Below are 12,953 nucleotides of genomic sequence, written 5' to 3'. Positions count from 1 at the left end.
TATGTTCCAAGGGATCAGCCTGATAAAGAGAGTAAGAGAGAGAAAAAAAAAAAGACATGGGGTGACCAAGCTTCTTTGGTGAGTGAGGCCCCTTGTTTTTATTTTCAAAAAGGACTTTTATACCTCAACTTGTACATAGAGAGAAATGAAAGATGCAAGGTCATACAGAGTCAGCCCAAACATTCCAGCAGTTTTGCCCTTATCAAAACCAGGATTTTTTCTGCAAACCTTTCCCACAAATGATGTTGTGTACATTATCTTCTGGCCTTGGAGGCCTGTGAACATTTTATGACCCTCTTTTGATAAAGGCTGCTCAACCAGAAAACTTATTTTTTCTCAAAGTGTTTTTTCTTTGTATTTCTAATCTATGTCAGCCTCAGAAAATGCCAAACAGAGTTACATTTCTCACAGAGTAAAGGTGCAGTGAGTTACAAGAAAGAACCAATTAGCTCAAAAGTCTGATGTGGTTAATTTCAGGGATACACTTGTTTTTCTTACATTTCAACCATGTTAACTAATGCACTCCCAGGTGCACAGTGGATAAGAGATATGGGAACTTAGCAACAAGCATTGGCCCAATAATGAAATCCTACACCAGCACTACTCTAATAACTTTTAACTCTTTGAAAGGCTCTATGTTTTAGGCTTCCCGTGCCTCTCACAGTTGGGAGGCTGTGAACAATCACATGTATAGCTGCAAGAGTCTGGATAAACCTGTCAAGCAAGCTAGAATGCTAACAGAGGGGGTTTGATTTGAAAATATTCCTCTCATGTCCAGGAGACTTATTAGCTAGAGCCCTAAGTTGATTTTCTCCAGAGAAAGGTGGTCAGGGATAGCCCCCTGTTAATGTCAGGAGAGTTGGTGAAAGACACAAAATAGTAGGACAGACAGATTCTGGTTTTGGGGTAGATGTTCGAGCTGGTCTAGGGAGCCCCTCATGTCCTGAAGCCTTGCTTATCAGGTCTCTTCCGCATGACCTTGTCATGGGTGGGATGGCCCGTGCTGGTTCCTGGCACAACTCTCACATCCGTACATGACCACTGGAAAAACCATAGCCTTGACTAGATGGACCTTTGTTGGCGAAATAATGTCTCTGCTTTTCAATATGCTATCTAGTTTAGTCATAATTTTCCTTCCAAGGGGTAAGCGCCTTTTAATTTCATGGTTGCAATCACCATCTGCAGTGATTTTGGAATTCCAAAAAATAAAGTCTGACACTGTTTCCACTGTTTCCCCATCTATTTCCCATGAAGTGATGGGACCGGATGCCATGATCTTCGTTTTCTGAATGTTGAGCTTTAAGCCAGCTTTTTCACTCTCCTCTTTTACTGTCATCAAGAGGCTTTTTAGTTCCTCTTCACTTTTTGCCATAAGGGTGGTGTCATCTGCATATTAGGGTTTTTTTTTTAATATTTATTTATTTATTTGGTGGCACTGGTTCTTAGTTGCAGTATGTGGAAACTAGTTCCCTGACCAAGGATCGAACCTGAGCCCCCTGAGTTGAGAGCAGAGTCTTAGCCATTAGACCACCAGGGAAGTCCCAGACATTGGGTTTTACTTGCCATTTGACATTTTGGCATCACACAGTAATTTTCAGAGTAAGTATTGGCAATTGGCCTTTCTTGCAGATTTGGGGGGTTGTATCTACTTCAGTAGTTTGGTTTGAAACGCCAGAAAAGACCTTTTTGCCTCCCTTTGTCCATCTGTGTGAAGTTTTTTAGTAGATGTTTCTAATGCTTAGGAGTTTTTCCTCTGCCAGTATATATTGGAGCTTTTCTATGGGAGGCATTGTGCCAAGTTCTGAACCCTGGCTCCACCTGGCACCTGAAGAGCTTTGCAGATGCTGAGATTCTGATATAATTGATCTGGGTGGGATCCTAGGCACTAATATGATACTTTGGGATAGTGGTTTCCAGACCTGGCTGGTTGCAGAATGGATGGCTTGGGGAATGTTTTAAGAATCAGTTCAGTTCAGTCACTCAGTCATGTCCAACTCTTTACGACCCCATGAATCGCAGCATGCCAGGCCTCCCTGTCCATCACCAACTCCCAGAGTTCACTCAGACTCACATCCATCAAGTCAGTGATGCCATCCAACCATCTCATCCTCTGTCATCCCCTTCTCCTCCTGCCCTCAATCCCTCCCAGCATCAGAGTCTTTTCCAATGAGTCAACTCTTCCCATGAGGTGGCCAAAGTACTGCAGTTTCAGCTTTAGCATCATTCCTTCCAAAGAAATCCCAGGGCTGATCTCCTTCAGAATGGACTGGTTGGATCTCCTTGCAGTCCAAGGAATTCTCAAGAGTCTTCTCCAACACCACAGTTCAAAAGCATCAATTCTTCGGCGCTCAGCCTTCTTCACAGTCCAACTCTCACATCCATACATGACCGCAGGTAAAACCATAGCCTTGACTAGACGGACCTTAGTCGGCAAAGTAATGTCTCTGATTTTGAATATGCTATCTAGGTTGGTCATAACTTTTCTTCCAAGGAGTAAGCGTCTTTTAATTTCATGGCTGCAGTCACCATCTGCTGTGATTTTGGAGCCCCCAAAAATAAAGTCTGACAGTGTTTCCACTGTTTCCCCATCTATTTCCCATGAAGTGATGGGACCAGATGCCATGATCTTCGTTTTCTGAATGTTGAGCTTTAGGCCAACTTTTTCACTCTCCACTTTCACTTTCATCAAGAGGCTTTTTAGTTCCTCTTCACTTTCTGCCATAAGGGTGGTGTCATCTACATATCTGAGGTTATTGATATTTCTCCCAGCAATCTTGATTCCAGCTTGTGCTTCCTCCAGCCCAGCGTTTCTCATGATGTACTCTGCATATAAGTTAAATAAGCTGGTGACAATATACAGCCTTGACGTACTCCTTTTCCTATTTGGAACTAGTCTGTTGTTCCATGTCCAGTTCTAACTGTTGCTTCTTGACCTGCATACAGATTTCTCAAGAGGCCGGTTAGGTGGTCTGGTATTCCCATCTCTTTCAGAATTTTCCACAGTTTATTGTGATCCAGACAGTCAAAGGCTTTGGCATAGTCAACAAAGCAGAAATAGATGTTTTTCTGGAACTCTCTTGCTTTTTCGATGATCCAGGGATGTTGGCAATTTGATCTCTGGTTCCTCTGCCTTTTCTAAAACCAGCTTGAACATCAGGAAGTTCACGGTTCACATGTTTCTGAAGCCTGGCTTGGAGAATTTTGAGCATTACTTTACTAGCATGTAAGATGAGTGCAATTGTGCGGTAGTTTGAGCATTCTTTGGCATTGCCTTTCTTTGGAATTGGAATGAAAACTAACCTTTTCCAGTCCTGTGGCCACTGCTGAGTTTTCCAAATTTGCTGGCATATTGAGTGCAGCACTTTCATAGCATCATCTTTCAGGAGTTTTAAGAATATATTACCCATAATTTAGTATTTCTTAGGTTAGGCTGTGGAATCTTTCAACTATTTCCCAGATGCTCAGCCATACTTAAGAGTTTAGTTTCATACTGTTTGCTTTGTAAGTTGTAGGAATGTCTTTTTTTTTTTTTTTAAGTGAAAGTGATATACTTGTACCTTATATTGCGTAGCAGCTATGCTTCAATAAAAAATTAATAATACAATAAATTGTGAAGTCAAAAGTGAAAGTGAGTGAGACAGAGTATTGTGTGCCTTGTATGTGAGGGAGGGAGGGCAGGTGAGCAGACGAGACTGTGAATAACCACCGCATAAGGTAGACTGGTGTGCCGTGAAGAAGATTCCAAGTGCGTGGGGTTTCAAAGGAGGAAGATAATATATTTTTCATGTTGGGACCAGAAAAGTCAAGATGGTACAAGAGTGCTAGGAAGCGCATTCCTTGAGGTGATGTTTTAGCTGAGTTAACAGACTTGCACATAATAATGAAATGGCATCAGTTCAGTTCAGTTCAGTCGCTCAGTCGTGTCCGACTCTCTGTGACCCCATGAATCGCAGCACGCCAGGCCTTCCTGTACATCACTAACTCCCGGAGTTCACTCAGACTCACGTCCATCGAGTCGGTGACGCCATCCAGCCATCTCATCCTCTGTCGTCCCCTTTTCTTCCTGCCCCCAATCCATCCCAGCATCAGAGTCTTTTCCAATGAGTCAACTCTTCGCATGAGGTGGCCAAAGTACTGGAGTTTCAGCTTTACCATCAGCCCTTCCAAAGAACACCCAGGGCTGACCTCCTTCAGAATGGAGTGGTTGGATCTCCTCGCAGTCCAAGGGACTCTCAAGAGTCTTCTCCAACACCACAGTTCAGAAGCATCAATTCTTTTGAGGTTCACCTTTTCTCAGAAATAATATTGGGAAAGTTGGCCACATTATGAAGTACAATTGAATGCTGAGTTGAGTTGTGAGTGCTTAGTAGTCAAGTAGCCAAAGAAGGAAATTGACAAAAAAAAACCCAAAACACTGTGCTTTAGGAAAACTAAGCAGGGCAATGCAATGTAAACAGGGAAATGGAAGATTAACTTTTACAGGAATGTAGTGAAAGTAATGAGCCCTTGAATGACAATAAAAATGGCAAGGGCAGGATAAAATAAAATTTGGAATTGGGGAGAAGTGAGATGATTTGAAGTTCCTTTCAGTGTCTCTATCAAAGCCTGCCAGATAGTCAGCCCCCATGAAATGTCTGTCAAAGTGTATAGGATGTCAAGTTCCCTACTTAGATCAAAAGGAACATTGTGGGGTCATTTACAGAAACCACAGGAAGAACTGACTGATATAGAAAGATAATTTGGTTTTAAATATTTGGGGTTTGAGGTATCAAAGAAACATTCATTCTTATCCCATAACTAAGCTTTACAAAACTGTAGTCTTCAACAGTAAGTTCTGCCCATTCTTATTCCTGGTCACCTTGTATCTTTGAATTTAGAAAATAATTATACTGTTAAAATAGAAAAGTAATTTGCAAGCACTTTTTCCATTGTGATAAAGATAATGATACAGGTAAAATATGAATTGTTTTTTGTTATGGCACAGGTGGGAACACGAGCCCAGTCAGAGAGAATCCGGACATATAATTTCACCCAGGATAGAGTCACTGACCACAGGATAGCATATGAAGTGCGTAATATTAAGGTAATAACACTGAGTATGTTTCATATGCCTTTGATTTTTGAAGAAAGTACAGTCAAATTCTAGAGTAATCTTTGAAATAGTACCATGTAACTGAGTTTATGTTAGTACCCCAAATCTGCAAACAATTTTCTTAGTTTGCTGATAAGAAATACACTCTTTATGCCAATATGAAAAAGCTGTCTTTTAAATTCAAAATTCTGTTATGCAATCACAGTGTATTAATGAATTTTCAGTATATGTCTATCAGTTTTCTATTGCCATATAACAAGTAACAGCAAATTTATTGCCTTGAAAGAATGCCTATTTATCATCTCAGTTACTGTATGTCAGAAATCCAGGTATGACACAGCTGAGTTCTCTGCTCTAGGTCTCACAAAGCTGAAATCAAGGTGCTGGCCAGCCGGCCTGCCTTTCTAGAGCTTGGAGTCCTCTTCTGAGCTCATGTGGTTGCTGGCAGCATTCTATTTCCTTGAATTTTAGGATTGAAGCCCCCATCTTCTTGCTGGGCATCAGCTGTGTGCCGCTCTCAGCTCCCAAAGGCTGCCCGCAGTTGCTTGCGGTCTAGTCCCTTCAATGGACCTTCTCCCAATGGCCTTTTTAAGGGATTGCCTGTTTAGGTCAGCCCCACCTGGAAAAGCATCACTAATTAGTCATCTGATCACTGGAGTGATCATCATCACAGCTTCTGCCTGCTCTTAAGGAAGGGGATTTTGCCAAGGTGTGGACGCCAAGGGGCGTCTTAGAATTCTGCCTTCCACAATGTGTATCATTAGATTCAGGTGTTACAATGATGCTTTCAGGGAAAAGACCCTGTCAGTTTGATTTGAACATTAACCTAACTAAATCCCATGTCACCAGGATCATTGACAGTAATCCATTAATGACAGCACAGAAAAAAAATTTTTTTTCTTCCACATAAACTGGTTCCCATAAAGGACTATGTGGAAAAGGCAGGAGGTAGAAGGTTTTGATCCTTGTCCTTGCTAACATGTGATACCTCGGGCTTCTTTCACTTGATTCTGTCTCATTTTATACACAGAATTAAAATCCTGATTTTACAGAAGAAATATCTATGGTTTTAACATATTTAGAAATTTCTGTGTGTCTTATGCCACTTCCTCTGTCTTCTCAGCAATTTCAGGCCATCTTGCATAGGAACATAATAGCCTGTTGAAAAGGAGAAAATATTTACCAACTTCCCTTTCCTCAGGAAACACACAGTAGTAATACCCAAACATGTTTGGCCATATTGTTCTAGTTACAACATAATTTTTCAGTTGTTTTTCTTATAGTGGTGATGGTTTACCATGAGACAGCTACATTGTTGTGACCTGTAATATTTTTTAGAAGGGCACATAGGTGCTCAGCAGTGTATTCAGTCATGAAACAGAGGTTAACTGGTTTTTACAGTTATAAAATATATGACTTTGTCCTAAATACTAATATGTTATTACTAACTAAACTAGCATGCTAGCCTCAGAAAGAACAAGGACAGTCATATTGGTATGCTCTACTAATCACTAACCAAGTTAAAGGGAAAGAAAGAAAATGCTCCGTATTAGTGAAGGGAAAAGGTTTGAATATGGTATGAAAAAAACATTGTTGAGGTAAAACATTAAAATCTGTGGAGAAGGGAATGTCAACCCACTGCAGTATTCTTGCCTGGAGAATCCCATGGACAGAGGAGCCTGGTGGGGCTGTAGTCCATGGGATCACTACGTCCATGACTTAGCGACTAAACTACTCAGACTCTTAAGGTAATTTCATTGTTGGTAACCTGATATTAGGATGTTTTCCACATTACTCATTTTTTTTGGTCCCAGCTGAGACAGAATCTCATCAAATCCTGACATCTCTCCTGGGGGAGAATGTCCCAGACCAAGGGGGTGGGCAGGTCTTGCGGTGAGAGCAGTTACTAAACAAAACTCCCTCTGTGCTCGTTCTGGTATTGAAGTTAAGAGGCAAGATGACGGGCAGCAGGATTCCTTCTCAGGATCACGTTTGCTGCCATATCAGTTAATATCAGAGCCCTTTAATCTGGAGGGTGATACTGTAACTTGATTGAACTAATTCGCTTTTAATTATTGACAGCTGTTTTATTTATACCCTCCCACATACAGTCCTGGGGACCACTGTAAACGTCTCAGACGACTTGTATTTTTGTATTACTACGAGATTTATTTATATCCCTGTAAAGAGAACTGTGAAAATCACTCAGTTGTGTCGGATTCTTTGCGAGGCCATGGACTGTACAGTCCGTGGAATTCTCCAGGCCAGAACACTGGAGTGGGTAGTCTTGGACTTTGACAGACATCCTGCTGTGTATTTGAAACAGGAAAGTCACAGTGTTTCTTGTGTATCAGCCTTCCCAGGTAGCGAAATGGAGGAGCAGGAAAGTCTGCCGTTCGCCACACACACGAACAGCCACTGACCTGGAGCGGAGGGTGTGTGGGCAGTGAGTGGCACACATGTGTGGCTTCCAGCTCTGCTGCCAGTGGGGACTCAGAGGGGCACAGAGGGAGGAGGGTCCACGACCCTCAGCCACCTGCCAGACTGAAGGCTAGGAGCAACTTGATATAAAATTGGGCAGGATCTTCCCTACCCGAACCCCTTCTCTGTTAGACCTATTCACTTACAAATGGTCCCTCTCAGGGCTGAAAGATCTGTTGCCTGAGGCTAGCGGAGAGCTTAACCTCCAGTTTCTACCCTGTGGTTTCTCAGCATCTGTTGTGTGAGCTACTGAAGTGACCTCTTCCTCCCTCTGATTAGAAGCTCACCTGGCATTTTTTGGATTAGAGAATTCTTATCTCTGCCTTGTCATTTTGGGAATTTTGAATTTCTTTCCTTTTGTTTTTAAGAAGTAACCTAAACTTTCCTACAACACTAAATAAAATGGTACTGGTCCTGTCCTTCAAAAAAAAAAATATTAAAATCTGTACACAGGACAGAGAAAGAAACTACTCAGACTGCATGATTTAGGAACTGAAGAGTTGTATTGGTTGGCCCAAACGTTTGTTCGGGTTTTTCCATATGGAAAAAACCCATAACATCTTATGGAAAAACCCAAACGAACTTCTGGGCCAACCCAACAGATGACACAGGAAAAGTGATAAAGGCCTTAGCCCCAGGGCAGCTGCTGTAGGACTGAATGGAGGAGTGGAGAGGAAAGAAAGTGGGCGCCTGAGGGTCTCTGCTCAGCCATCGCTGCCATTCTACAGCCAGACCTCCTCCCTTTTCCGTGCACAGAGTCCCTCATGAAGGGCCCTGTTCTTCCAAGATTATGATCTTGACCCAAGACAATAATTGATTTGTTTGGTAAGGAAGTCCAGACAAGCCCCAGTCAATGAGCTGCTTCCCAGGATTTTTAAATTAAGACACGAAAATACTCCTTCTCTCTTGTGGATGAAGCTGAAATATGTAAAGCTTACAAGAGGTTAGAAGCTGTATTTCCAGCCATGGCAAGAAGCAGTCTTCAGTGAGGGAACACTGGAAGCTGATATATTGATTTTTTTTTTTTTAATATATGCATTTATTTATTTGGCTGTGTCAAGCCTTAGTTACAGCACCGGGATCTTCTTGTGGGCTCCAGAGCATGTGGGTTTAGTTGCCCTGGGGCCTGTGGGATCGTAGTTCCCCCACCAGGGATTGACCCATGTCCCCTGCTTTGGGACGGGGATTCTTAACCACTGGACCAGCAGGGACGCCCCACAGCTGATGTAGTGAAAGGAGCAAAACTGGGAGAACGGGATACAGAGAATCCTGATGCTATTGTTAGTGATTGGGGTTCTTGGCCTTCCCTAATCAATAGAAACTGAGTAGACGCCAGACTAGGAATTCAGGTAAGGCTTCATTCAGGCCCCTGCTGCAACACAGTTGCGGCAGGAACAAATAACAGGTTCCCTTACGTACTCTCTTCTGGATGCAGGGATGAGCTTGTTTTTTATGTGGGGTGAGGGTCGGGGTGGCTTAGGTGTTTTGCCTACCCCTTAGGTGGTGGTATGGTGTTATGTAGAGTACCAAGCTTTTTTTTTTTGCTCCAAGCCCCTCAAAAATTCACAGTTGGGTTTTTTGGTCTCTTTGTATCTTTGGGGTCCAGAATTTGCCCCAGCTGCCCACGCACGCAAGTTATTTTTAGGCCCATACAGTTTCTTTGTATTTTGTTGGAGAGGTGTGTCCAGTGCTGCAAGCATCGCAGCACTGCAGCAAAGGGTCCCAGCCCCCAGGCCTATCTCAGTATGAATTCCCACATAATTCATACAAGAGACGTGGGTTCGATCCCTGGGCCAGGAAGATTCTGTGGGTCAAGAAATGACAACCCACTCCAGTATTCTTGCCTAAGAAATCCCATGGACGGAGGGGCCTGGAGAGCTACAGTCCATGGGGTCACGAAAGAGTCGGACACGACTTAGCTACTAAACACCACCACCATCATGTAATATATTATTTTGTATTTTTATTATGTTTCTGAAAGTCCCTGTGCAGATTCCTTAGCATCAGCCTATCTCCTATCCTGTATTCCAGTTACACTGGAAATTTACTCTTGCCCTGGGTGTTCATTGTACTATTTCCATACCTCTCTTCATACTCGTTCTTTTGCCTGAAGTGCTCTGTTTGTCTCTGTTTGGAGAAATACTATTCTCTTTTTAAGATCTAATTCAAAATGTTCTTCCTTTTTAAAAAATTTTCTTATACTGTATTATGCTTATGTGTTATCGAACTCTCCCACTAGATTGTAAGCTTCTGAAAGCTGGAAACTACAGCTCCCTCATCTTTGATCTTTGTAGCACTAGCACTCCGGTTAATCCAGTTGAACTCTAAATGTGATGTGATTATCAAGAGTAATGACCCTTTTAACATAATTTTCAGATGATGAAACCACACTGGCAATAATCATAATAATTTGAGCTTACAGGGCACACTAATTTTATAAGCAATTTTCAAATTATGTTCAAAATGGTATATAAATCAGTTTTAAAATCTCATCAAGTTTAATAGACATTTTATTATATGCTAGTGTTTTGTAGAATACAAAGATAGTAAGGCATATCTTTCCTCCTACGGTTTAATTTGAGAGATATATGTGTACACTTAATCTGAAATTTAACTTCAAGACTACTCAGGAAAGACTAAACATAAGAGTGGTTCATGCCTACATCTAAACTTTGCATGGTCTGTGTTCCACATGTCCACATTAAAATATTTCTGTTAAGTGAATGTCTGGATTTTGAGCGTTTCCAAAAGAGGAGGCTCTGCTAAATCACTAATCCCAACAACTCTGTTACACAGAAACTTTATAACACAAGAAAGGTGCTCATAGTCAGTATTTTACTCATTTCTTAGAGAAACTTCAGGGAAGACTGCTGGGAAGTCTTAACTGAAACAGTTTCCACCCAGTGGAATTATTCGGAGGTTTAATAAAAGAGGGGCTTTTTTCCTTCAACTTTTTATTTTGAAAGTTCAAGCACACATGTTTAACGATTAGCTCATATATATATTCCTAGACCTAGATGCAACGCTTGTTAACATTTTGCTATTCTTGCCTTCTCTTCCGCCTCCACTTCCTCTTTCTATGTATACACTTGTGTTGCAGCTGAACCACTAGAAAGCAAGTTGTAGGACTCAAGACACTTGTCCCCCAAATATTTCAGCATAAATATTTTTCAATACACAGGACTTCCATATTTTAAAGCCAGTGTGTTCCTAATTTAAGAAAAAACAGAACTATTATAAAGCACTTCTGGATTAAATATTTGAATTTGGAAGACTGGCTAATTTAAAAATGCTAATTTAAACTATTAAAGGATTCACTTTTTACATAAAAAGTCAGTATTAACTAGGGAATCCTCCCAAGTTAACAATTGTGTTCATTACATTATAGATTAGTAATCTTTTGTTGCTATTAAATAATGATTTTAAAGAAACAAAATGCATACATGCTTAATTCTTTGTTGTGTTTCTCCTTTATTTCTAGTAATCAAGTTTTCATGATAACTGTCTTTTACCAGGAATTTTTATGTGGGGAGAAGTGCTTGGATCAGCTAATTCAGAGACTACTTCATTCAGCGGATGAAGAAGCCATTACTGAATTTTTGGATGAAAACCTTAAATTAGTCAAATAAAGTCGGGTTTATAATTAATTATTATAGAAATGAAATGGGCCTATATCAAGAAGCAGACCAAAGCAAGGAAGCCTTTATGAAAGTTGATAAAGTGCAGCTAAAAATACACAGTACTCACAAAAATATTTTTTTAATGAATCAAGTCATATTTCTTGACCTAAGAGTTTTATTTTAGGTTTCCTGTACAGTCCAACTCTTCATGTAGAACTGAAGTATGCATCATCGGAAAGAGAAAGTATTGAGAACTGACTGTGATTTAGAGCAGATCATTTGTTCTCTGTATATACCTTTTTTTTAAACCGTCTATAAATTAATTTAAACACATTTTAAATCTATTACTTCAGGACTTTGCCCATGGTAAAATCTAGTGATATAAACTGATAAACTTCCTTAAAGACAACGTACCATTATTCAAGTCAGTGTTAGGACTTAAACTACTACTTTTAAATAAAAAAAATAAATAAAAGTTGTGAAGAATATAAGTCGATAATGATGAGCGCTAGTATACAGATGGTCGAGCTCTGTGAGAGCTGAATGAACTCTGTACTGTGCAAACTACAAGTCAATATTTAAAGCAGACTCTCTGGCTTCTGTTTCTTATTGTTCTGACTTAATAAACATTCACAAATGTGATATAATATGAGTAATTCAGTGGGGTCGGTTTTGTGCTGTGACATGTAAAACCTAGTCCTTACCTTAGAAAGCTTCCAGCTGAACAGGGAACCAAAATATGCCACCAACCCTAATTCAGAGTAATCATTCTTGGGAAGTTTTTTGAGTGAAAAAGAGAGCGGTTGTTATTTTAGACAGTTCCTCAGAAAGAAACTATATGCCAGAAAAGACTGGTTAAAATAGAGTTTTAAGACCAATTGAATTATTTGGAAATAAAAATGAGAGGAAAATTTTTTCTGAAGTTTTTATTTTGAAAATCAAGTACTCAGAAAGTTTTACAAATAAATTTAAATAATCAGGTCAATGAATTGTCTAGATTCAACGATTGTTAATATCTTGTCATATTTGTTTTTTCTCTTTCTCTGATTCATACACATACAGTGGTTGTTGAACTATTTAAAAGTTTGTTATTATTTTTTTTAAATTTTATCTTTTGGATGCATTTCACAGCATATGGAATCAGTTCCTCAACTAAGGATCAAACCCAAGCCCCCTGCATTGGCAGCATGGAGTCTTAACCACTGGGCCACTAGGGAAATCCCTGGACTATTTAAAAGTTAGTTTCTGATCTTATAACACTATTCCTAAATATTTTATCACATCCTAAGAATAAGGGCATTCTCATACAAAATTATAACTCCATTATCACACTGAAAATTGAAAATGCTAGTCACTCAGTCAGAGTTGTGTCCAACTCTGCGATCCCATGGACTGTAGCCCACGAGGCTCCTCTGTCCATGGGATTCTCCAGGCAAGAATGCAGAAGTAGGTAGCCATTCCATTCTCCAGGGGCTCTTTCCAATCTGGGTCTCCTACATTGCAGGCAGATTCTTTATTCTCTGAGCCATCAGGGAAGCCCACAATACACACTAATTGTATATTAATAATATAATAGTTGTATTATATGACCTAATAAAGTGAAGTCGCTCAGTCATGTCCAGTTCTTTACGACCCCATAGACTGTAGCCTACCAGGCTCCTCCATCCATGGGATTTTCCAGGCAAGAATACTGGAGTGGGTTGCCACTTCCTTCTCCAGGGGATCTTCCTGACTCAGGTATTGAACCTGGGTATCCCACA

The 12,953-nt window shown here is 40.5% G+C and overlaps 1 protein-coding gene across 1 annotated transcript in view; it reads left to right on the top strand.

Moving 5' to 3' along the window:
• MTRF1 (mitochondrial translation release factor 1) overlaps positions 1-11,202 on the top strand; it is a 41,726-nt gene extending 30,524 nt beyond the window's left edge. Inside the window, exons 9-10 of the mRNA XM_052650224.1 lie at positions 4,985-5,083; positions 11,089-11,202. Coding sequence (XP_052506184.1) covers positions 4,985-5,083; positions 11,089-11,202 — 213 coding nt within the window. The remainder of the gene's footprint in view (positions 1-4,984; positions 5,084-11,088) is intronic.
• The last annotated feature ends 1,751 nt before the right edge of the window (positions 11,203-12,953 follow it).

The sequence above is a fragment of the Budorcas taxicolor genome, chromosome 12 (genome assembly GCF_023091745.1).
Source record: "Budorcas taxicolor isolate Tak-1 chromosome 12, Takin1.1, whole genome shotgun sequence".
NCBI lineage: Eukaryota > Metazoa > Chordata > Mammalia > Artiodactyla > Bovidae > Budorcas > Budorcas taxicolor.
Note: the sequence above shows the minus strand (reverse complement) of the source record. Positions and strands in the feature narration are given on the sequence as shown.